The sequence below is a fragment of the Vanacampus margaritifer genome, chromosome 1, assembly GCF_051991255.1.
Source record: "Vanacampus margaritifer isolate UIUO_Vmar chromosome 1, RoL_Vmar_1.0, whole genome shotgun sequence".
NCBI lineage: Eukaryota > Metazoa > Chordata > Actinopteri > Syngnathiformes > Syngnathidae > Vanacampus > Vanacampus margaritifer.
Window position 1 is genome coordinate 65,192,554 of NC_135432.1, and position 27,233 is coordinate 65,219,786.

The 27,233-nt window shown below is 39.4% G+C and overlaps 1 protein-coding gene across 14 annotated transcripts in view; it reads left to right on the plus strand.

Annotated features, from left to right (window-relative positions):
* The window catches only part of tnika (TRAF2 and NCK interacting kinase a), a 62,116-nt gene that overhangs the window by 6,202 nt on the left and 28,681 nt on the right, over positions 1-27,233 (plus strand). For all 14 annotated transcript variants that reach the window (XM_077561920.1, XM_077561935.1, XM_077561968.1 and 11 more), the window contains exons 2-5: positions 3,533-3,598; positions 23,443-23,499; positions 24,679-24,804; positions 26,870-26,980. In XM_077561920.1, the coding sequence (XP_077418046.1) occupies positions 3,533-3,598; positions 23,443-23,499; positions 24,679-24,804; positions 26,870-26,980 (360 nt within the window). The remainder of the gene's footprint in view (positions 1-3,532; positions 3,599-23,442; positions 23,500-24,678; positions 24,805-26,869; positions 26,981-27,233) is intronic.

A 27,233-nucleotide genomic window follows, 5' to 3' on the forward strand; every position in this document is an offset into this window, starting at 1 on the left:
AAATCGGTGATATAGAAATAATCTATTTACATGATTAGAGCGGACCCCCCGTATACTTGCGTTTCGCACATTTAGCAATTCCTCGTCCACTTCAAACGAACTGTCAACGGGTTCTTGTGGAAAACGAAATGGCCGTTGCTTGTGTACTTTAGAGATTAGTGCTATCGTGGAGACTGAGGTTGAAATCTTTCACGCTCTGATAGCATCTCAAAAGCAAACTAGCCAGATAGCGTCGGGCGAACACTTAAGCTTGGACGTACATTTTGTTTGCGCTCCGAGGCGTCATGTGGGGCGTGCACCGCGAGACAGAGGGAGGATGTACTTCAGACCGGTTTGTCTTTTTTTTTTTTTTTTTTTTTTTGCGTTTAGGACGCCGTGTAGGGGAGACAAAGAAGAAAAAGGAAAGGGAAGAAGAAGAAGAAAAGATCCCTGACAGCTTGACAGTTCTGCTGAGGCCTGCACAAACCCGTGGAGACAAAAAGTGAGGAGAGGAGCGTTGGGAAGCAAAAGAGGAGGGACAGTAAATCCTTCAAATAAACACGTGCCGTTGCAAGCTAATCGCATCCAATACAGCAATGTTGCAACAATTTAATATTTTTTATGAATAGTCTCAATGGTATTAAAATATCCTATTAAGCCTTTGTTTGGCCAACAATAAGGGTATTTAGTAATAAAAAAATCATTTACTGTTATGAGATCATTTAAAAAAAAAAGAAAAGTAATTGACATTTAGCAAACATAAATGCCGTGAAATCCTTTTAACATTGTTGTGAAATCATTTAAAAATATATTAATAATCATTTAGAAAAATGTATAAATAAATAAATGTTTGAAAAGCCTTTATTTACCCTGGACTTTAACATTTTAAACTTTAACATTTTAAAAAAAAAGATTCAAAATGTTAAAGTTTTAAGTAATTAATCGCATGACTTCACTAGTTAACTCTTGATTACTTACAAATGTTATATCTGTTCTAAAAAAAAATAAAATAAAAAATAAAATTCTAGGTTTTCATACTCTTATTAACAAAAGTGGAAAAAAGTGTTAAACTAATAGAAATAGTTAAAATTATTTTTTGATGTTTATAGCCGTCAATGGCAGTGAATGAGTTGATAAGTAAATGCTTATGCAACGTATGTATTATGATAGTTGACTACAATAATCTTAAAGACTTTTGTGACTTATTTCGAGACATGACAAATATTTATTTTTACTTTCAAGAGTCACATTTTGGTTTACAGTCATTAAAACAATCCTTTGGCGTTTACGCAGTGATGGAAAAACACTATTGATTTCAAAAGAATGATTTTTTTTTAAAGCAACAACAACAACAAAAAAAACGTTTAAATGGACAACCCCCGTGAATGAGAGCCTTCGATGGACTTGTGAAGGAAGCAGAGACCGAATACCAGCTATTGTTGGAATGCCGTAGCAACGTGCACCAGATTGGAAGGGGGAGGTGTGTATTTGCGTGTGTGTGTGTGTGTGCGTGCGCGTGTATGTGTGTGTGTGCTCGCGGTGGTAGAGGCCGGAGGGGGTTCAATGAGTTTGTCATACTTTTGAGTCCAGTCTTGGCAACCTGTCGTTGTGTATTTAAGCCCTGGTAGCGTGTCATCTTTATTAAAAATGTGCACTCGTTTGCTATGCATACGAGATACGTGTGACAGGAAGTGGAGAACGTGCGGCGGCTAGGCTAACACGCTCCTGGCAACCATTGCAAAAAGCCTTTAGCTTAGCGTGTTGGCGTGAGAGCGCTTGGCTAATTAACTGGCGACTCCAGAGGAGCTGTAGGGACTTTGGAGTGGGGGGGGGGGGTCTCTCTAGTCGTAAAGCAGGAATGAGAAAACGTCTTCATGTGCTCATGGAACTTGATGAGAAACCGACGACGCTTCGGTTTTTACGTCCCGGCTGGGACGCGAGTGATTCAAAATGCAATGGAGGTGACTGGAATGGCGAAACACAAAAGATGTGTACTCTGTTCCCATGTCTTAGCTGTGGACGGACCTTAGTTAAGGCTTTAATCACCACCAATCGCTTCTTTTACTTTTACTTTGCTGTAGTGAAAAATAACAAAAATAAACATGCATGCTAATGTTAGCTGCACGCCTTGCTGTTCCTTAGCTGTGGTCGGACCATATTTCACCTTAAATTGCCTCTATTACATAGCTACCCTCTGAACAAAAAAAAAAAAGCCGACATGCTAATGTTAGCATAACCTGTTCCCGAAATTGCCATCTTTTTTGTTGTGAAAAAATAACCGAAGTAAGCACACCTGCTAATGTTAGCTCACACTGCTCCTATGCATGACCTCTGGAGGGACCATCGTTTACCCTGAATGATCAACAATCACCTCTTTTCCACTGTTTCCTAAAAGAGGGTTACCCCAAGTTGGCGCTCTAGAGTCGAGACAGGCTTTAGTGACCCTAAATCACCACCAATCTTGTCTTTTCTATGTATGTCTGTTATTGCTGGAAACAACAACAAGAAACACACATGCTAATATGTTAAAAAACTTAAGAAGTGACCTGACCACCAATTGGCCCTTTTCCACAACTGTCGTCCCTGCAAATGACAAACAAAAACACTCATCTCATCTTTTTCCCGTACCTTAGCTCTAAATTATTTTTGCCCTGAATCACCAGCAATCGCCTTTTTCCATGGCTACCTTCTTCTGTGTCTTAGCTGTGGATGGACCTTAGTTCACCCTAAATGAGCACCAATCGCCTCTTTTCCACTGCTACCTACTACCAACCACAAGTTGAGCTTATTCCCGTACCTTCCCTAAATCGCCACCAATCGCCTCTTTTCCACTGCTACCTACTACCGACCACAAGTTGAGCTTATTCCCGTACCTTCCCTATATCGCCACCAATCGCCTCTTTTCCACTGCTACCTACTACCGACCACAAGTTGAGCTTATTCCCGCACCTTCCCTAAATCGCCACCAATCGCCTCTTTTCCACTGCTACCTACTACCGACCACAAGTTGAGCTTATTCCCGTACCTTCCCTATATCGCCACCAATCGCCTCTTTTCCACTGCTACCCACTACCGACCACAAGTTGAGCTTATTCCCGTACCTTCCCTAAATCGCCACCAATCGCCTCTTTTCCACTGCTACCTACTACCGACCACAAGTTGAGCTTATTCCCGTACCTTCCCTATATCGCCACCAATCGCCTCTTTTCCACTGCTACCTACTACCGACCACAAGTTGAGCTTATTCCCGTACCTTCCCTGAATCGCCACCAATCGCCTCTTTTCCACTGCTACCTACTACCGACCACAAGTTGAGCTTATTCCCGTACCTTCGCTAAATCGCCACCAATCACCTCTTTTCCACTGCCTACCAATCGATAATGCAATTGCTGGGAATGACAAAACCGAAACACATGCTAACATTTTTAAATAAAACCCGAGGAGGGACGACACCACCAGTCGACCCTGACAACATGAAAATGACTGCCTAACTTTTGAGACCCCCAATCTCATGGTCCTAATGTTGACGCAATGTTCTTATCTGTCTTCCCAGGACCCCGCTGGTATTTTTGAGCTTGTGGAGCTGGTAGGAAATGGCACCTACGGGCAAGTGTACAAGGTAAGACGATGTCCTTTGTGTGTGTGGGGCTGATAGGGGAAGTGTGGCCGCGCAACACAGGAAGTGGCTGCGCTCAGCTGTTACCGTGTCGCAACGTCGCGGCGGTTCAAATCTGCTGCGTGGATGAAAGTCACAGCTCATTTACTGGCTGACATTCAGCGACTATGCATTACCCAGAGTGCCGATGGCAACAGCCTGTTAGCCCGTGTCCTCGCTTTCCTCCCATTGGCTGACTTGCGCTGTACCAAAAACGAGTCCGACGAGTCAATATTGCAGCTGGAAGGAGGAAATACTCCAAGTGGTAACTGACACTGAAGTGGAAACATGTTTTTCCCTTTATGACATTGAATACACTGGGGGGGGGAAACATGTAATAACATTCATTAACTCATTCACTGCCATAAATTCATTTTTTAAAAAGATTATTAAAAAATTGGGGCAAGAGGCGATCTTTTTTTTTTATATTGTAATTAATCGCATGACTTCACTAGTTAACTCACGATTAATCACAAATTTTATATCTGTTTTAAATGTACAATAAAAATTCTAGGTTTTCATACTCTTGTTAACAAAAGTGGGGAAAAAATGTTAAACTAATAGAAATAGTTTAAATGAATTTTTGACGTCAATGGCAGTGAATGAATTACAAAAAAAAAAAAAGAAAATATAAAAAATTTGGGGCATCAGGCATTCACTGCCCTTCACGTCAAAAATTAATTGTAACTATTTTTATTAGTAAAACACTTTTTTTTTCTCCCACTTTTGTTAACAAGAGTTTGAAAACCTAGAATTGTTTTATTGTATTAGAACAAATATAAAAATTGGGATTAATCGTGAGTTAACTAGTGAAGTCATGCGATTAATAACGATTTACGAATTTTTTTAAATAATCTTTAAAAAAAAAGATTATTAAAAAATCACAAATTTCATATCTGTTCTAAATGTACAATAAAAAAATCTAGGTTTTCAAACTCTTGTTAATAAAGTGGGAAAAAAATGTTTAACTAATAGAAATAGTTCAAATGAATTTTTGACGTTTATAGCCGTCAATGGCAATGAATGAGTTAATAATGTAAGATTTAATCCCCAAACTACATTGTCACCTTTCTACTATTTCCTTTGCTTAATTGTTCATAGGACTAAATTCTTGCGCAAACAAGCTCCAGATAAAAAAAAAAAGAAGAAAAAAATACAAGCGGCGGCACTGGAGCAAAAAAAAAGAAAAGCAGTCTATTTTCAAAACGCTTACAAGGATCCGCCTCGGCCCCCATAAGCCCGAAGAGGATCATCATCCTGTGAGCAGCTCAATCTGAGAGTGTGAGAAGATAAATTGACCTTCAGTCTGGCGGGTATTAGCCGAGTGGAACGCTGCCTCCGCCGCCGCAGAGCCATTTTTAGACGCTTTGTGTGTGAGAAAAGGAATCTACTAGATTTAATGATCTCAGTAGAGATCAATGGAATGTCTAGATTGATGGAAAAGCTTTTGATTGGCTGGAAACACTACAAGAAATCTGCCTGCAAAATTGATGTTTGAATTCTAATTTGTCTATTTTCCTAGACAGACGCACGTGCGCTCGGCCTAAAAACGGGCGCGTCTTAATTTTCGTGCCATTGCATCACTTGATTTCCTGATTCAGATGGCTTTTAATGACACTCCTAGTTATACGCTTATAAGGGCGGTTTCAGTTTTTTTTTTTACGTGACGTTTGAGGCCCTGTAATGCGACGTTATATAGCTGCCATTGTGTTTGCCTGCGAGTAAGAGATAGCAGCTACGTGTGTGTAGTAGTTCAAAGATACACATCTGCTCCTTTCCGTTCGTCGCTCTCCGCACAAGCGTCTGATCTGAGATCATTTGAGCTTTCCTTCCTCATCCCCCGCTCTATCCATTCACCCCGCTATCAATAAGTAATCACATTTATTTTTTTTTCCTTTTACCATTTTTGTGAGGTTGAAACCTCCCTTGTGAGCAGTCCTTGAGGGAGCCGCCTGCAGGGCCTCACAGCGTCAACGTATATACAGTATAGAAATGGATGGATGGTTTCCGCTGGTTGCTCTAAAAGGCCCCCGTAAATAGAGAACACGGGTAATGCTGAATAATTAAAACGCTTTCTCCATCTCGCGCGCTCCGCAGCGTACTTTCTCATCTCATTTCTGCCGCAACACCTCGTCGTCGACGCGTTCTCGCAAGAAAGGGAATCGCGCAAATGTTTCATCATGGGATAAATGAGCGGTGGTGGAGAAGCTACATTTTTCAATACGAATGTTATATATGGAGTATGAAAGTCACGCTGAAAAAGGGGGGCAGGACGACAAGATACTTGTATTTTGTCCTGAATTAATTTGATAACTACATTTTTTTTTTTATACAATTAACTCTTTGACTGCCAGACGTTTTCAGAAAAGGGATGCCGTGGGTGCCAGCCGATTTAAGCATTTTTGACTGATCTTTCAAGGTCCACAGAAAATTATGTGTTTGGACTATGGAAACACACATACTACCAAATGAAAGATTGGACTCTCATCTTTCATCAGAAAAAAAAGTTTGTTTCTACCTTATTCCGTTTTTCAGTAATCAACAATAGAAAATGGTTAGTTTCACCTCTGTTTTGAAAAAAACGTCTTTTAACGTCTTTGGCACTCCTCCATAGGATTTTACTAAACGTTATTTAACGTTTTTGGCAGTCAAAGAGTTAATACCTTTAAAAAAAAAAATAAAAAAATTCAAGTGCTGTTGATTTAAGATGACATCACCTGTGCTGAGGAAGTAGATAACGACCAATCATGGCTCAGCTGTTTTCTGGGTTTGGTCAGCAAACTGAGCCATGATAGGTCGTTACCTACTTCCTCAGCACAGATGATGTCATCTTCAATCGACAGCAAGTGGAATTTTTTATTTTTTTTTAAAGGTATTAATTCTACATGAAAAATAAAGTTATCAAATTCATTCTGGACAAAATATTAACTTTTTACTGCAGAAATGGTTCAATGAGTCATGAGAGTATCACTTTTAAGTTTTTTTTTTTTTAAGATACAAACTTTTTGGGAAAATAAAATATAGCAAGTTTAGTCCTGATTTTTTAAGGTCAAAGTAAATCATTTTTTTGTTAAGAAAATAGTTGCTTTTCTTTGTAAAACAGTTGTGTCTTGTTGGCATATTGCCAAACTTTTTCAGAAAAAGTCATTTTGTCCCCCCAAAAATATTTGGGATGGAGAAAATAATTTTTTTTATGAAAAAGTCATTTTTATTTCTCTTTTTTTTTGTTACAATCTTTTTTCTTTTAGAAATTTTTTTTGAATTTTTTTGGAGAAAATAGTCATGTTTTGTTACACATACTTAAGTCATATTTTGAGAGGACAAAAGTGTTTTTTGAGAAAATAGTTACTTATACATTTTTGGGGGTGGAAAAATCATCATTTTTTGACCAGAAAATATTTATGGCAAGAAAATAGTTGTTTGTATTTATTTATTTATTTATTTAAAAAAGCATTTTTAGAAATTGTTTATATATTTTTTTCACATTTTTAAAGGGAAAATAGTCTGATTTGTTTTGAGGAAAAAGTCACAAGATTTTTTTTCCAACGACACAAAATTAAGTTTGTATCGTAATGAGATTTTTCACCCACACACATTTTTTTTTCTCAATAATACAAGAATAAAGACGTGTTATTCTCAAATTAAGAAGTCTCCATATAATCAAAAATACCAACTACATTTCTTGTGCTTTAATTTATTTCCCGTCTCGCCCAGTGGGCTATAATGTGGTGGTCTTGTGCAAAATCTTCCACAACTTAGCCAGAATACTCTGCTCATGCTTTTTAGTCCAAAATGCGGTTGAGTGGCTGAGAACAGAAGCTGCGGTGATGGCCCGAAACGCAGTGCGACTCCCCCGGCAAGACGACTTATTGATCGGCTAATTGATTAATTGCACAGCCTGGTCATTCCCGCGGGAAAAGTCATCTTTCTCCCTTGATGGCTCCAAGGACGAGTGGCGAGCACGAGCGATCGTGTCTGGCCGGCATGTCGGATGCCCGCCTCGCACCTTAAGCCGCGTGAAAAAACATGTCGGCCGCTCGTTTGCATATTTTGCACGCTTTCTTGACATGTTATGTGAGAGCGACAGCTGTGTGTCCTCTATTTAGTGACAGGAAGGTGATATGGGCTCAGGTCTTTTTGAGCAAGAATCATAACGGTCCACATTGGCAGTGATGAACAGAATTAATAGTATTGAATAACTAACAGTAGCCAAGAAGTTATAGCAGTGAAGAAGTACAAGTAGCCAAGAGGTAACAAAGATGTCACTAGCAAAGAAGTATTGGTAGCATAAATGACGAAAAAGTAACAGTAGCAAAGAAGTAACAGTCGTGAAAAAGTTACAGTAACAAAGAAGCCATAAAAACGAAGCATGAGCGCAAAAGTAACAGTTGTGAACATTCTACAGTTTTTTTCTAACAGTAGAATTTTGTTGTTGTTGTGAACTTTGAGTAGCAGCGGTGAAGATGTAACAGAAAGAAAAAAAAATTAAGAACACTCATAAAAATGTAACAGTGAGAAGTAAGAGTAGCAAAGAAGTTATAGTAATAAAGAACTAACAGTATTGTTGTAAGTAACACCGGTGGGAAAAAAATAACACTGGCAAAGAAGTAACAGTCATGAAAAAAGTAACATCGTCAGCAAAGACGTAACATTGGGGAGGAGTTACAATAGTAAAGAAATTACAGTCAGGAAGAATTGGCAACAATAGCGAACACGTAACCGTAATGAAGACTAGCAAAGACGCGACAGTTGTGGTAAAAGTTAGAAGAGAAGAAGTAGCAACAGTAGCGAACACGTAACGGTAGCTAATAAGTTACAGTAACAATAGCGAACACGTAACCGTAATGAAGACTAGCAAAGACGCGACAGTTGTGGTAAAAGTTGGAAGAGAAGAAGTAGCAACAATAGCGAACACGTAACGGTAGCTAATAAGTTACAGTAACAATAGCAAACACGTAACAATAACAAAGAACTTGAAGTGCCAATGAAGTCGTAGTAACATTGGGGAGGAGTTACAATAGTAAAGAAATTACAGTCAGGAAGAATTGGCAACAATAGCAAACACGTAACCGTAATGAAGACTAGCAAAGACGCGGCAGTTGTGGTAAAAGTTAGAAGAGAAGAAGTAGCAACAATAGCGAACACGTAACGGTAGCTAATAAGTTACAGTAACAATAGCGAACACGTAACCGTAATGAAGACTAGCAAAGACGCGACAGTTGTGGTAAAAGTTAGAAGAGAAGAAGTAGCAACAGTAGCGAACACGTAACGGTAGCTAATAAGTTACAGTAACAATAGCAAACACGTAACAATAACAAAGAACTTGAAGTGCCAATGAAGTCGTAGTAACAAAGCAAACAAATCATGAAAATGTAACGGTAACAAAGAAGTTACAGTAATGAAGGCGCAGTAACGATAGCAAACACGAACCAGTAACGACCAAGAAGTCAGAATGTGACAGTCGCTAAAAAAGGAACAGCAACAACAAAGGCTATCAGTCTGACTGATGTGTTCAATGTGTCGTGTTTTTTTTTTTTTAAATTCCACTTGCGCTTGTACTTCCTATACATGAATATGACAATACTCACATCGAAAAATGCATCCATAAATAACACTTTTGTAATTAGATTCTGTCATGGAACACCATCGGAATGGCAAGCAACAACTTCTTGTTGACAACAATCGCATCCGTCCGCCTCTCGAAGTCGACTGACACCGTGTAATTTTCCCGCCCCCCCCCCCGCCCCGCTGTCGTGTTTTTCCACACGCCGGCACACGCCTGAACACGCGCTTCAATCTCCCGAGTCCTTATGAATGAGCCCTGAACCGTGACCGAGGTGGATGCCGCTTGTTACCGTGGGAACAGCAGATGTGGCCGTTCTGCTGCGACGCGCACGCACGCACGCACGCGCACACGCGCACCTGGCAGCGCATGCATTAGCCTACATCCTCCCTGCCGCTGTTTTACCCAAGGCCACGCGCCCCACTTACCCACAATGCACTGCGCTGCCGTCACCCAGTCATTTCGCCGTGCCTGATGTCAATAAGGAGACCAGATCAAACATATTATTAATGGATCTTAACTACTAGGGGTGGGAATCTTGTGCGTTTCGATTCAGAATCGATTGAGAGCGATTTTTGATTCAAAATGATTTGATTGACTGATTTTTGCTTCAATTTAAATCAAGGAATCGTAATGATCTACTCCAGTCTGACTCGCTAAAGCTAATTAGTGCGCTACTCGCGGCACTTTTCGCACTCAAAAGAACGGCTCCACGCTGCAAAAAAAAAAAAAAACTACTTTTATTAGAATAACTTGATCGTGACTTTTTCCTTCTACTCTCTAATGTGGCTTAACAGTCCGCGTGGAACCACACTGCCCCTAAGTGGCCAAATCGGGTACAACATGAACAGCGCTCCCAATAAAAGCACACATAAACAAAGGGAAGACAGTATCAAATAATTTAAATAAAATTTAAAAAAAATTTGTCACACCCCTATTAACTATTTTTAGTTCTTGAGTTGAGTTGAGTTCTAATCTTAACTACTGTTAATCCTTCTTCTTTGCAACTGTTCTGTCTTCTTATTTCTGTGGTACTCTCATGGCTTTTTTTCTTGTTTGCAACTCTAACTTCTTTCCCATCATGGCCAGGCGTCTCCACACTAGCGCGTACGAAACCTCCAGCTCTGCTTCTCGCCCCGCTCACCTCCAACCCGTACCGTAGAGTAGCAAGCCGACCTCTTCTGTTTGACCTCCAGCGCCGTGGGAGCGCGACGCCAGTGCGGCGAAGTCGACCACCACGCTCGGCTCGCCCGCTGCCGCCCTTTTCCTCGTCTTCTCTCCCTCCGCTCTCCTCTCGTTCGTCTATTTTGCCCGGTGCGGGTACGTGGGCGACAAAAAGAGAAAGCGTTTGTCATTATCTTCCGGCATCGGGCAGGTTGACTCCGAGTGAGGGATAAGTGGATAAGTGGATGGGTCAGTTACTAAGTGAGTGAATTAGAGAGGGAGTGCACTTGTGACCCAATGTGTGTAAGCGAGTTAGCGAGTCGGTGATGCAGTACCTTGGCAGAACTACGCTGGGGAAGCACATGTGGATGTTCTCCTAAAGCTGGCGTGGAAGTGAAGCAAGACGACGGCAGACAGAACGAGGAAGAACTCGGCTGCTGCTACCGTCACGTGACGTCTGTGCGAGTGTTACTTCTTTGCTAATTGCTAAAATGGCTCATGTTAGCGCTTAGCTTCTGTCACATCTGCGTTACAGATACTTCTTTGGTACCGTTGCATCTTCAGCTGCTGTTACTTGTTCACGACATCCATCCGTCCATTACTACTTTATTTCGTGGTTACTGTTTTTCCTTTCTTGTTTCTCTTAACATTGTTGCCATGGTTACATCTCCCCTTCTGTTGTTTTGTTAGCTACTCATGTCTTCCTTATCGTTACATCTGAGCAGTTGTACTTCTTCACTACTGTTAGTAGTCGATTACTGTTAATTCTGCAATGTAACCACTACTGCAACATCTGTGCAACTGATCTACTTATTTTTATTTATTTATTTATTTTTCTGGAGAGCTCAGTATTGTTCATTCGGTAATTTTACCAATTTGCTCCTTTTTTTTATATATATATATATATATATATATATATATATTTTTTTTAATTAATTTTTATTTTGTATGTGCATGTGCATGCGTGTGAGTGTGTATTCATTAGTTCACCTAAAACCTATTTAAAAAATCCCATACCGTTCACCTAAACCAAACACTTGAGAGCCGTGAGGCCGTCAGGAGACCCGAGGAAGGACCAAAGGAAAGAAAGGAAAGAAAGGAAAGTGAAATCCAGCACCGACCAAACCACTGATCTACTTAACTACTCCAACATCTTCACTACTCCTACTTTGCAGCTCTTACTTGTTTGTTAGCGTTTCCTCCTGTTACGGTTACATCTTTGCTACTATTACATCGTCTTTGTTGCTTTTACTTCATGGCTATTATTGGTTCTTCTTTACCGCCATTTACTACTACGTTGCTACTGTTACTGTTCTTTCAGTACTCTTTCTTCTTTGCTACCATAACACTTACTACTGTTACATCTTTGCAAATTTGACTTCTTCACCCCTGTTGCTATTTATGACTGTTACTTCTTCTCTACCGTAACTTCTCTACTACTTCGTCCTTTCTACTTGACTTCTCCGCTACTCTTTGTAACTGTACTACTACTTCACTACTATTACTTTTTAATCTACTGTAATCTTTGGCCCGCTTTCCCTCTTATTAAAGTGTACGTGATTGCGGATTGATCAGCACCGCACCAAATCCTTCGCCGAGATCTCGGATTAGCGTGTTTATCGAACACAACAGTTGCGCATCCGTCGGCTCGCTAATTATCTTGTCGTGGCGAGTCCGCACCACGGGCCGCTGACGGATGACAGTTTCGGGAGGCTTTCGCCGATAACACAATCAACACACGCCGATTGTCTCGCCGTACGCCGACCCGCACCTGTAGCCGTCAGCAAAAAAAAGCCTCCGGACCGCCTTTACACGCCGTCGCGTTCGTCTTCCTTCAAAGTCTCTTCTCGTCTTCCATATTGTCACAGATCTTCTTTTTGAACGTATCCCTTTTCCTCTCCTTCCCGTGAGCCGCCTCGGGCCGCCTCTTGTGTTTCCTTGGCAGTCTTAGATTGGAATGGAGGCCTTTGTCACTTTTATTTACTGCCTCACTGATTCCACAGCAATGTGTGTGTTTGCTGGCTGTGTGCACGTGTGTGCGTGTGTGTGTGTGTGTGTGTGTGTGTGTGTGTGTGTGTGTTGTTGGGGAGATTGCGAGGTGCGCTCGCCACTTTGATTGCTCCCTTATTTCTTTGCGTTCCGTGAGGCAGAACTGTGTTTTTGGGCCATTCGTTTGCCCAAAGTGGCCGTAATTCCCAGCACCTGCTGCAAAGCATGATGGGAGTGAAGGTCGACGGAGTTCAGTATTGACGCTGCGGGGGTGAAGGCTGAAACATTTGCTGTCACATCTCGGTTACGCTCAGATGAGTTTTGGCCTGTTTTCCTGTCTGAGAATCTGATGAAAGTCTACCTTTACTCGGCGGGTTCCGCTTTTTCCCGTCGGCAAGAGCGGACACTGCTTGCTTGCTCAAGATGAAAGTTGTTGATTAATTGACAAATTGTTGATGAATCGATTAATCCGATAAAGAGCATGTGTGTTAATTTCAACCCCTTTATTCAAAAATAGGACATTATTTCAAATTGACAATGCAGAAAATGCATAAATTGATGATGATTCGGTTGACGTTTTTATCCAATAACATGGAATGGATGGATTTCCAAAGTAAATGTTTTACTTTGAAGATAATCATTCTACTTAACCCTGGAGAACCGAAGAACCCTTTTCTTCTTTGGAAAATTATGAATTATACATTAAATGTCTGCTATAAATTCACTGAACACCAAAATATATGTTTTTTCAATTTTAACCCTTTATTCCCTAATTTAGGATTAAGGCGAAATTTGACCCTTTGGGATTTAGGGGTATCATTTCGAAGAATCAGAATAACAAAAACTGTCAGTAAACTATTTAGAATTTAAGAAAATAATCAATCAAATACACAGCTACATTGAACAATATAATTTTTTTGTTTTATTTGTTGCATTTTAGCCATCTTGTCACCACCACTCTGCCTCATGTAAGTGCAATATTCATTCACTAGATGGCCCCATGCAGGGGTCAGAAGTGGCACTCTGGACTTTTGAGGTTAAATTTGTAAAAAAAAAAAAAAGGTCTTTGTTATTTGAGTAGCAGAATTTATAGGGGCCAAATTTGACCCCGTGGGTTCTCCAGGGTTATTAATGATGATAAAATTTGAAAATATTTAATGTTAGTTTAAGGTCGTCTGAGGATTTCGACCATTTGAGTTAAACGGGGTTTCAATGATTCATCGGTTATCAAATGGATTAGGGATTAGTTTGATAATCGATTACTTATCGATTAATGTGTTTCTGGTTTGAGTTTTGAGAATTTAGAGCTAGAAAATGACCAAAACAAATTTTTTTTTTAGAGCTAACAGTACTGATTTGATTGTTTGCACTTCTCCAGGAACTGCTAGGTACTTTTTCTTCTACTACGTGTCACTCTCGACACCGTCGTTTTTTCATACCTATGAGGTCACTGCATTCATCCACATGCGATGCTACGTTTGTCTGAAGAGCTAGCCGACATTACCTAGCCTTGATGCTAATCAAATTGTCCAGCTAGTTGTAACGGTTGAAACTATTTGTCTTGATTACTTGTTGTCTTTTTTCTCGGTTGGTCATAGCAAGCTAACTGCTACGTCGAAATAATCCTAGCAACAACATCATAATTTATCTCTCACTTGCACAGTCCTTCTAATAGCATTAGCTATGTGCTAATTGTAAACAATTAGCAGCTAGCTAATGCAGTCGTATTGTGTCTTAAGATAACGACATACATTTTCACAGCTGAATGCTAATAATTTGCCGTTATATTAAGGTTGCCATGTCAACAGGCCCCGAGTTTAGATGCCGTTGAGCAAATTTGGTCTCATGTTTTTGTTTGTATGCGTGGATTACCAGGATGGCACAGATTAGGATTAGGATTAGGATTAGGGCGTAACCCACTTCCTCTTCTTGACAAAGAGTTACTCGCTGACAGTTTAGCGAGCGTTCATTCATGTTTTTTCCTTTTTCTGGGTCATCATGTGTAATCACGGACCTGAAGAAGGAAGCTTAGCATATCTCATGACAATTCAATGTGTTTCGCTTTGTCTTTTTTGCTTTTTGTAACTCATTTTCTGCACTTGGCTGTTAGGAATGTTCAAATGACAACATTGCCTGTATCGTTCCTAAACGTTTAATGATGGTGACTGTGACGGATTAATCATATTTGAATGATTCTGACTGAAACTATTTCAGTATCTCAATTGCTATCCTGTAACTTTGTTGAAATCACTTCACAATGAGCAGCACTTTGTGAAATAGTGAACAATTGATCATAATATAAAAATGTTGTTTAATGTTTATTGCCTCTCCCAGTTGAGCGCTAAACATCAAACCAAGAAAATTGTGCCTTGCGTGTTGAACGCAACCAAACAACAATGCCTTAAGAATGGCCCGCCATCTTAATGCTAACAAATAATGGAAAAGGCCATTGTCATGCTAATGCTAATGGTTAGCCTCGATAGACTTGGGTTTTTGTCGGATGCAGTGCATAGTGAACCACAAAAACATGCCTAACCTATCAATCTTGTCTGTTTTTTTATTTATTATTATTTATAATCCTAATCCTAATCCTAAATTATATTTTATTATTATTATTTTTATTTTTTAATGTCGTTCATCATTTAAATGTTTTATTGTTCGTAATTTATTGCCGTTTATTAACAATGATGTAATAAAATATTAAATGAAATGCATTTTTACATTTTTGGTATACTAAGGTTTTTAGATAATCAATTAACAAGTTATCAAATGAGATAAATTAATTTTAAAAAAAAGAATAAATTAATTTAAAAAATAAAATTAATAAATTAATTAAAAAAAAAAAATGAATAAATTAATAAAAAATAAAATGAATACATTAATTTTAATGCAAACATTTCAAGAAAATGTCAATACTTGTGGGCCAGATTAAAGATCAGAGCGTACTGTGTATACCCACCACGGCGCCAACCACTAACCCGCCATTAAAAATTATTTTTTCCCCCTGTAATCTGTCCCCTTGAAAGGGACTCCTGTGGAAAGAATGGGAATAAACAAGTCCAAATTTCTCGCGGTACAAAAGTCAGTTCCCGTGCTTCCTCTTCTGTCTCCGTCCTTCCTTCCTGTCCTCTGCATCACCTCGCTTCCTATCCCATGCGAGGGCACCGGTCTTGCATGTGTGTGTGCGCGTGTGCGCTTAAGTTTCATGCACAGCCAACACTGTTGCTAAGCTACCACAGGAAGTGTCCTGCATAGTAAATGTGTCCTGGTGATGGTGTGTGTGTGTGCGTGCGTAATTGACTTGGCAAGGGCACGGACGGTCGTGCACATCAACAATCAAAACACACACTCTCTCACACACACACACACACACACACTGATATCCAGCAGCAGGTTATATTAAGGCAGTGGCAGGAATCCCAGTCGCACTGAAGTCAAGCCGCGAGCTGGAAAGGATAAAGAAATCCTTCTTATATATGCGTGTGCGTCTATCCTTAACCTTCGGCTCACTGTAGTAGCAGGACACATCGTAAAAGTGAATCAACGCACCCAAGTTCATTTTATGAATCCCATGGTGTGCGCGCGCACACACACACACGTGCTACCGCACTTCATCAGTGTGACGCGTTCATGTACTTCTATACAGTGGGTGCACAAATAATGAATTCATTTAATACAAACGGAAGAAAAATACTGTGCATGTGACATATTGTACATAAGAATAACAAAACCCTTTCCGGGCGAACCCCTGATAGAGATTTTGTCCAAATTTCTCCCAAATTTCAGCCGAGTATTTTAGACGGACGGACGATGCTGAATTGTGAAACATTTTAGTTTTCATCATGACTTTTACAATGGCCTATTTTCTCAGATGAAACCCATGATGAGGAAGGTGATGGATAAATAAATCAATAAATAAATCAAAAGCTCCTGTAAGGGGGAGCACAGTATGGATTTGGAAAAAAAAAACAAAACTCAGCAAACAGGCACATGTGAATACACAAGACAGAAACTGGAATACAAACACATGTGGGCGTGTACTGGGCGGGGAATGATGGAGGCCATCTGCACCGAGCAGGCGTTTGCAGCCGTGAGCTGCCTCCCAGGCTGCTGCGATGCAACAGAGGGAGCAACGGGAACGGTTCAGTGGCGGAAGGCATTGATACGGTTGTGTGAAGGGTGTTGTCTGCGTGTGTCTGTATCCTCAGTAAGACCATGCCTGCCATCAAGTGGTCAATGGTGATATTACAACTTAAAACGATACATTGGAACCCCACCATTCGTGGGGGATCGGAACCAGGCTTGCCCGTTAATAGGGAAAATTTGCGATTGACACCTTTTGAAATGCACCCAAAAAATTTTTTAGACATTTTTTGTAAACCTGTAATATTCTACAAAAATTCTTAAAGCTCCATTGTACATTTTCCAATAAAAATGGGGGCTTGCACGGAAAAAAACAAAATAAATAATGAAAAAAATAAGATATTGGAAACAAAATCTCCAAATGGTTCCAAATTGGGAGCATTCGGGGCTCCACTCCAGTAAAAAAAGAAGAAAAGAAAAAGAAAGTGAATCTAGGGCCCACTCCTTGTGTTTATTAACTCATTCACTGCCATTAATTCATTAAAAAAAAGATTATTAAATAATTAGGGGTGAGAGGCGATTAATTTTTTTTATCGAAATTTATCGCATGACTTCACTAGTTAACTCATGATTAATCACAAATTTTCTGTCGGTTCTAAATGTACAATATTTTTTTCTAGGTTTTCATACTAATGTTAAAAATGTTGAATAGAAATAGTTTAAATGAATTTTTGACGTTTATAACCGTCAATGGCAGTGAATGAATTAAAAAAAAAATATATATAATATATTTTTTTTTAATTCGGGGCATCAAGCGATTACAATTTTTAATCTTAATTAATCGCATGACTTTACTTGTTAGCTCACGATTAATGACAATAGTTCAAATGAATTTTTGACGTTAATGAGTTAACCTGTGATTGGTGGTTATTTTATCATTCGTATTCAATAGAACCATTTTTAATCAAAAAACGGCTCCAAACGATTACTGGATCATTTAAATAGTTGTCGATCAATTTGCTAATCAATTACTTGTTGGTTCATCGATTAGTTTTGACAGCTGTAATTCCGAGCCGCGCATTCTAGACAAACGGTCAACGCCAAATTGTGAAACATTTCCGTTTTTGTCATTGCATGTGTGAGTGCCTCAATTTCTCCTTTGACTCTCGCGGTATCGACTGCTGCGTGACGCGGTGGCCCGCAGGCTGATTGGATATCAGTTTGCTATCAGCTTGCTGTCTGCTTCACAAGCGCGACCATCCGAGCGGAACGCACGTTTCCAATTGGCCCGCGCGCGTTATCACGCTAATACACCTGCCGGCCTCGCCGTTGCTTTTTGGGGCGACTGACGTGTTTCCCTCCCGACATTTGATCAACAATAGATTCAAGAACGGGACGCGCTGTTGCGATTGCCGTGAAGTTGATGATGATGATGATGATGATGACGGCACCGGAGGGTGGAAGCAGCTGCGTGTGTTTTTGTTTTGCCGGCCTGCACATGAGCAGTCACAATCGGAGACGGACGCCTCGCCTGGCGTCACATCTGCTCCTCGCACCCTGAGCCCCAAGGTTGTTTTGCAAGAATTAGCGTCCGGGCCGGGCCGAGATGCCGCCGACGAGAAATACGAGCGAGGCGTTTAGGGGATGAGAGCTCGCGATAATGAAAGGCATAAAGAGGGGTTAAGAGGGTTGGATAACGAGAGGGAGTCGGCGGGATAAGAGCGAGCGGGAAAAATTGCAGATTTAGGTCAGAGAGTCGGTCCCAAACAGGCGGTGGATGAGGATGAGCATCAAGGCCATTTGCGCTGAATGGGACCAAAAAATGGACAACATTAATACTGCATGCGATCACTTTTTCATGATGTGTCTTTGAGGCAACACATCCCACATTTGTCATTCTTAAATTTAAATGCATTTCAAATCATTTAATCAAGGTTATTTATTCATTTGCTCCCCAAAATGTAGAAATACGTTCTATTTTAAATATTACCAGTCCCTAAGACGTATTTATACGTTTTTTTTTTTTTCTTTTCTGGAGAGCTCAGTAGTGTTAATTCGGTAATTTGACCGATTTGACATGTCATCATCATTGCTCTTTTTTTTATTTTATTTTTTTATATATAATTTTTTTTAATTTTGTATGTGGGTGTGTGTGTATTCATTAGTTCACCTAAAACCTATTTTAAAAAAATCCCATACATATAAGCTTTTTTTAATACAGAAGGCTTTGATGCAGCCTCTGAACTGAAGAGAACGGTTGAAGCAATGATATTTATTACAAACACAACCAGCAGGTGGCAGCAGAGTGTAAGAGCTCAACCAGGGCCATGTTGGAAAAAGCTCTTCCCCCTCACTGTTTTAAACAGATTTGTGAATAATTCATCATCAACTTTGCTATATTCTAATGCTAATCGCTGCAAACCGGAAACCGTTAGAAATATACTTTTTGATGAAAGAATAGACTCAAATCTTTTTTTTTTTTGGGTAGGTTTTTCTAGCAATAGAACACAATATTCTGTGGGCCTCGCAAAATCTGTCAAAATCCAGTAAAACAGCCGGGAGCGAAGGGGGTTGCTTCAGTGAAAAAGTCCGGGAGCGAATGAGGTAATAAGCAAAAAATATTTCATTGAAATTCATTCAGTAATTCACTGCCATGGACATTTATATTCGTCAATTCGGAATCTAACCGTTCACTGCCATCGACGAGATATCAAGTTTGTAAACAGCTGTAATGACAAACTGATCCCTGCAGATGGCGCAGTTTGGTCGCTTTGGATTTGAGATCAGCGCAACTTTTGGAGTACAAGATGAAGATGAGGGTTTGAATTTCATCTTGTTATCAATCGGGAGGGAGGCAAATGCCCAATCGTTGGAAGTCGGCATGGCAGGCATCTCACACAAGAGACAAGTTTTCATACAAGTCGATGCTATCTTGGTCACAGTTCCATTCATCAAGTGCAAAAAAAACCCCAAAACAACAGAAAACAGCTTTTGTTTTTTGTAAACAGTAGATTATGGCCCTACAATCGTTGGCCAAAACTATTATTTTTTATTTATTAAAAAAATGTTTAACCAAAAAAGGAATTATGCATTACTTAATAAAATTAATCAGCCAATTAATCGGTAATCAGTATTTTTTTCTGCCAAAAATGAGTATCTGCATCGGCCTAACAAAATCCTACAGGAACGCAGATTTTCATTTTTTTTTTTTTTTCTCAGGAGAGCTCAGTATTGTTCATTCGATTTGACATCATCATTGCTCTCCTTTTTTTAAAAAACAAATAAATTTTAAAAAAATTAATAAAAATGTTTTTTTTTCTTTTTTAAATATATATACATATACACACACATATATATATATATATATATATATATATATATTTTTTTTTGTATGTGGGTGACCATGTGTACAGTATGTGCGTGCGTGTGTGTATTCATCAGTTCACCTAAAGCCCATTAAAAAAAAATCCCATACTAATAATATAATATAATAATAAATTGCCAAATGCAGAAACATCAATGTAAGTTATCACGATGTAGTGGCTCTCGCTAACAGACAGAATTAAGTAACCAGAATTAGGTTAAAAAATTCTATATACAGTACGTAGACCATGTTTAAATCCACCAGGAACGCAGATTTTCAGACGTGACTGATTCTGTTCAATTCCATGCGCACAAATGCAGGTATCGCAATGACAAAAATGCTGTCAAGTCATATTCAGGTGAAGGGAGACAATTTGCTGGTGATCCAAACGAAGCAGGTTCGGCCTTGGCGGAGGCCGGCGCCCCGGCGGGTATCATCCTCGTTCCATCTGGCACCAAGCGATGTGAATTTCAAGCCAGGCAATCCTGGCAGAAGATGACTTGCGTGCAGCTCTTGATTTAGCAGGTCTGAAGGTCACGCGGAGGACGTGTCCATGTCGGAGATTTGGACGGATACAGTTTTATTTACCACAATTCGCAAATTGTCACACAATGTTTTGGGAAGGGTGAAGTCTTGATCGAGTGTGTGTGATTCCAAGTTCTTTGAAGACTAAACTTTGATGTTCATTAGGTTCACTGAAGACTGTAAATGAGTCCTGATAAGGATTTTCATTTGGTTTACGGGAGACTAAAAAAAGGGTGCGAGTCAAGCGAGATCCGGCCGCTAAGAGGGCGCGATTCCTTTTGTCGGCCGCCGACAAAGCCGGCCGTTGTGCCCGTGGAATTGGGGCAGTCTGATCTTAATGAGCAATTCTTGCTCAGATTTTCCTCTCGCAAGATTCTTTTAGCGTGAGAACGAGAGCCATCAAAATCCTTCTGGCTTTGCTTGGTACTCGATTCTTCTTCCTGGCAATGAATCGTCATCATCTTGACTATTATCTGCCAGTTTGGGCGTTTTTAGAACCTGTTTAATGCTACCAATGATCAGTATGATCAGTTATTCTTACTGGCAAAATCTTAGACAACCCTGTAGGGGGCGCTACAGACTCTTTTTTTTTTTTTTTGTGTATGACTTACTGACAAAATATAAAATTTTTGTGTTCGCTGCTCAGGCCCTAATAAAATAAAATAAAATAAATTAATAAAAATAATAAAAACAAAATAATAAAACAAATAAATACATATCAAATAAAAATAATAGTAATAATAAATATAAATGTAATGAAAATTTGATAGAGATAGCTGATATTGGGCATTTTGACGATTATCAGTATTGGCCTTTTTTCCAAATCTGACGGCCGATAAAAGGTAAAGATTTTACCATTTTAATCTCAGAGAACTATTTATTTAAAATTTCAGTTAACTTCATGAGACGCTGCTGACCCTGGGAACTTTCGGATCCTTTTATTTTCGTTCAACATTAAAACAACGAAATGTGTTTTTAGGTTCCATTTAACTGATAACCTTGGGAGCTCCCTGAACTTTTTTTTTTTTAAATTTAAAATGAAGTATATTGTCATTTACCAACAGAGTCAAGATTGGCATTTGTATTTTCCCAAAAAATTGACGTCAATATTTTTCCCCCTTTTTACTGAAAATGAATATCGGCTTAAAATATCGGTTATCGGCCTCCTTGACGGCTAATAATCGTTCCCGGGTATCGGCCCTGAAAAAAACATCGGCCCATCCCTCAAATGTAACCAATAAAAATCCCACATTTTCTTTGAATCGTCAACAGAATTATCTTTAAAAAAAAAACTACTTTGGTTTTCATTCACACAGAGCTAAGAAAATTTTCGAAAAAAGCTACGTCTGCCGCTGCAGCCATTTCTTCTTTTTATGAATGAATATCTCAACATGAGAGCATTTCAACGTGCCGCTCTTGTAACTGGGGCAGCACCCTCTGCTTTGGCTCGTTATCACAGTGACCCTTCAGTGGGAGCCCCCAGGGGGCGCTCTCGAGTCAGACCTCCCACAGTGCCATATGCTTGTGAGCAATTCCTCCAGTACACTGTTCCATACACTATTACACCCTCATCAATTTTTTTTTTTATTTATTTTTTTTTTTTGTGTGTGTGTGGAACATATCTGTCTGACCAGAAACTCTCCACCATATTGCAGAATTTTATTCTGCCAAACAAACAAAAAAAATCATTTTGTGGTTTTAGCATCTTTAGCCTCATTAGCTTCATCAGGATTGACCCCCTTCAGCTTGCAGCACCCACCCCCCCCCCCCTTCCCCCCGAGGCTTCTGGGTCGCCTCGATAAGGCGCCACGATACCTCTGGCCCACTTCTTGCAGTCATTTTTCCACAGGCTGTGCGATCAAATCAGAAGCGTCACAACATCCCGTTGACCTAGTCAGCATCCGTGGATCTTGCTCAGGGTTTTAATAGTTTGGGAATTTCCATAACTTAAGTTATTTTTATTTTTTTGTTAGTTTTCAGAGTGCGTTTGTCAGTTTAAAAAAAAAAAAGAAAGTTTTATTGCATTTAACTCTTTGACTGCCAAAAACGTTAAATAACGTTTAGTAAAATCCTATGGAGGAGTGCCAAAGACGTTAAAATACGTTTTTTTTTCAAAACAGAGGTGAAACTAACCATTTTCTATTGTTGATTACTGAAAAACGGAATATGGTAGAAACAAACTTTTTTTTCTGATGAAAGATGAGAGTCCAATCTTTCAATTGGTAGTATGTGTGTTTCCATAGTCCAAACACATAATTTTCTGTGGACCTTGAAAGATCAGTCAAAAATGCTTAAATCGGCTGGCACCCACGGCATCCCTTTTCTGAAAACGTCTGGCAGTCAAAGAGTTAAATAATTGCCAGATTAAAATGATGGACATTTTTGCTATGATTATATTTACTTTATTGATTGAAATTTACATTTCCAGCAGCAATAAGAGCAAATAGGCATGCAGGCATCACAATGAAAGATGAAGAAAAATGAAAAATTTACAAAATTGCAAAAACAACAAAAGTTTGTTTCTATTTTTTTAAAGCATTATTATTTTTTATTTTATTTAATTAACAAAAGTTTTTTTAAATTTTTTTTTTAGTTTTAGTTAATTTGTCAGTTTTTTGTTAACCCCCAAAAAAATAATCACTCACTAGCGCCTAATTGAAAGTTTGAAAAAATTTTGCCCCCAGCACTACTTTCACCGAAAAGATCGACACGAAATTCGGTAGGTTCACGTGCCAATCATAACAGTCGCAAAAATTCTCGGTGAGTCACGCTCAAAATTAAAAACAAAGTCGGACATTTTGGGTTGAAGCAGCCATTTTGGGCAAGTTCCACGACTCTTGGAGAAGTTGTACGTATGCCCGATTGGAACCAAGTACCCAAGACAGATTTTTTTATTTTATTTTTTTTTTAAATAATTTTCTTCAAAAATGGGTCTGAATTTTTTTTTTTACCTGACACCAATTTCACAGATCTAACCAAAACTGGCGGACACGTCTCTGACACAAAGTCTGTCCTTTTGGTTTAAACAATTCTACATTCACAAACTCCTGCTAAGGAATTCCCCCAAATGATCTCCATTTTTTTAAATTTATTTATTTTTTGCTTCCTGTCTTTCTGCAGGGTCGCCATGTCAAGACCGGGCAGCTGGCAGCCATCAAGGTCATGGATGTCACCGGGGTACGCAACACGCGCACACACGCACCGCCAAGTCCCACGATTATACCACCGTGTCATCTAATTAAGAGCGATGAGTCAGTGGCAGCGAAGAAAATGAGGACAGGCCTATCGTCATGGTAATATTAGCTGCTGGTATCGGGGCAGCAGTGTGGTCTCAAGCGTGTCTGCAGCGCGGGAGAGTGGGATCTCAGCTATATTTAGAGACTACGCCCACAACAATGAAACAGCCAAGGAAAGCATTTTCACACAGAGAGCCTGCGAAATTGCCGGGTCAGAGCTGTCGCGGACGCTGTGGTGTTTATTCGTTCACCTGTGCATTTTAGACGGAACCCAGCGCATTTTAGCCGTCCGACAGTTAAGACGCAAAAGTAAAATGAGGAGAATATTTAAGCAGAAGTGTAAAGTGGGCTTAATACTTTAAATTTAAATTTATACATCAGAGCCACAACGGTAGACTTGCGCTTTTTACACAAAACCCAGTGAAGGTGGGGTATCGCCTCAACAGAAAACGACCGTCTTGAGCATCTTTCACACAGAAGTCCTGCAAAGTTTCTGTTTTGGCGTCCAAAAAATGTCAAGATGATACTTTGAAGTAGTGCAAAGTTATAGTTTAAAAAGTTGTGGTAAAGGCTCATTAACTATAGACATCAAAATGTCATTTTAACTATTTTTATCCGTTTAACATTTTTTCCCACTTTTATTAAAAAGAGTTTGAAAATCTAGAATTTTTTTTATTGTATTAAAACAGATATAAAAATTGGGATTAATCGTGAGTTAACTAGTGAAGTCATGCGATTAATTACGACAAAAAATTGTAATCGCCTGACGCCCTTAAAAAGAAAGTTGATAATTATTTTTATTTTTTTTACTTTGGGCATCAGGCGATTAAAATTTGTATCGCATGACTTCACTAGTCAACTCACGATTAATCCCAATTTTTCTATCTGTTTTTAATACAATTTAAAAAATCTAGGTTTTCACACTCTTGTTACCAAAAATGGAAAAAAATTAAATAGAAATAGTTCAAATGAATTTTTGACGTCTATAGCTGTCAATGGCAGCGAATGACTTAAGATGGCCAACTGTGTTATTTACTGCTGCAAAATGCTAATTTGTGCCTTTTTGCTTTCGCTGTGTGGTGTGTGTGTGCGTGCGTGCGTGCGTGTTTGCGTGCTTCAGGATGAAGAAGAGGAGATCAAAGCGGAAATCAACATGCTGAAGAAGTACAGCCACCACCGCAACATCGCTACCTACTACGGCGCGTTCGTCAAAAAGAACCCCCCGGGAATCGACGACCAGCTATGGGTGCGGTGTTTTTACTCAACTACAGAGGGGAGGGGCGGGTGGGAGGAGTTGTTACACAAAATAATCATCCCTGGGTGTTTTTTTTTTTTTTTTACTCATTCACTGCCATTGACGGCTATATACGTCAAAAATTAATTTAAACTATTTCTATTATCCACTTTCGTTAACAAGAGTATGAAAACAGAATTTTTTTACTGTACATTTAGAACAGATATACAATTTGTGATTAATCATGAGTTAACTAGTGAAGTCACGCGATTAATTCCGATTAAAAAAAAATTATCACATGACGCGCCTAATTTTTAAATAATCTTTTCTTTATATAAAAAATAAATAAATAAACATATCAGGCGATAATTTTTTTAAATTGTAGTTAATCACAAATTTTATATCTGTTCTAAATGTACATTATTTTTTTCTAGGTTTTCATACTCTTGTTAGCAAAAGTGGGAAAAAAATTGAACTAATAAAAAATAGTCGAAAGCCGTCAATGGCAGTGAATGAGTTAATTAAGAATGAAGATAGAAAGAAAATGGATGGAATGAAGGTGGAAGGATGTGTGAAACGACAGAAGGGTGAATGATGGGAAGAAAAAAAGGGAGCAAGGACAGGAAAGGAAGGAATGACGGAGGCAAAGGTGGACAGAAGAAAGGGAGGAAGGAAGGATGGAAGAAAGGAAGGAAATGAAAAGAGTAGGCAAGGGATGAAAGGAAGTATGAAAGAATGGAAGGAATGATAGAAGGAATAGAGAAAGGAAAGAAGGTAGGAGGTGGAAGTAAAAAAAGAAGGGAGGACAGAGAAGGAAGGAAAAAGGGACATGAAAGGAGGAAGGATGGTTAGTTGGAAGGAGCAAAGTAAGGAAGGAAAGAAGGGAATGGGTGGAAGGATGGATTGAAAGAAAGAAAAAAGGATGGCATGAAATGATTCTGTCATCCATCCATCTTACAATTATTAGAAAAAAAGGGTAATTTCCTAATGAGGTGTTTATTTTCACCCCCTTTGCGGTACGGCGTCTATTGAAGGAAAATGTGCTAAGATGCTTATCTTATTAGCGAACGTGTTCCCACGCCACTTGTGGCTCGAGATCAGCGCATGTGTGTAAACAAGGCGAGTCATGAGCCATTAATGCTAACAAAAATGTGACGCTAAACTCGTCCAATTGGTTGGAAAAACAACGGCGACCCGTTGTCCTCAATCACTTATTGACCTACTATAAAATTCAGTGTGCTTGAATTGAGGCTGTGGGAAAAGCCAAGAAGGCATCATTTAGTTTCACGAGCGCTAACGTAACACCATTATCCGCTAGCCGGATAGCTGAATTTTTGTCCGGCATGTTAATGTTAGCTACCAGCCAGGTAATAGAATTTTTGTCTGGTATGCTAATGTTAGCTGCTAGTCAGATAATATAATTTTTGTCTGGTATGCTAATGTTAGCTGCTAGCCAAATAATATAATTTTTGTCTTGACATGTTAATGTTGGCTGCTAGCCGGATAGCTGAATTTTTGTCCGGCATGTTAATGTTAGCTGCCAGCCAGGTAATAGAATTTTTGTCTGGTATGCTAATGTTAGCTGCTAGTCAGATAATATAATTTTTGTGTGGTATGCTAATGTTAGATGCTAGCCAGATAATAGATTTTTTGTCTGGTATGCTAATGTTAGCTGCTAGCCAAATAATAGAATTTTTGTCTGGTATGCTAATGTTAGCTGCTAGCCAGATATTAGAATTTTTGTCTGGCATGCTAGCGTTAGCTGCCAGCCAAATAATCAGAATTTTTCTCTGGCATGCTAACGTTAGCTGCTAGCTGGATAACAGAATTTAGGTGTTGTTGACTTATTTGTGTGTTTTTGTTGTTGTTTTTTTACATTTGATTCAGCTCTACGTATGGCACTTTGTATGCAGCAGTAGTTGCTTTAAAGTGCTTTATAAATAAAGTTGGCAGTTGAGTAGATGCGTTTCAAACGTGACCACTTTGTCGCATCTCCTTTGTTTGTGTTACGCGCTATCGTTATTTCATTCTATCGTGACAAATCAGGTGATGTAATCCACCTTGCTATTTTACACAGCTGGTCATGGAGTTCTGCGGCGCCGGCTCGGTGACGGATCTGATCAAGAACACCAAAGGCAACTCTCTGAAAGAGGAGTGGACGGCCTACATCTGCCGAGAGATCCTCAGGGTGAGCGTCATTCATATTTCATCCCCGTACCTCTCGTAATTGACGGCGAGCGGCGCGCGTCCCGCGACGCCCCGATGCTCATCTGGCCCGTTTGTGCTGAGGGCAGCTCTATCGCTGCAGCATCTCGTCTCGTTATTGAGGCTCAGACAGCGGCCGTTTCCTTCCTTTTCTTCCTCTCCTGTCTCCGCTTGTCTTGTTTTGCTGTCACTTTTTCTGCTTCCTTTTTTTTCCTTACTGATATTTTTTTGGGTTC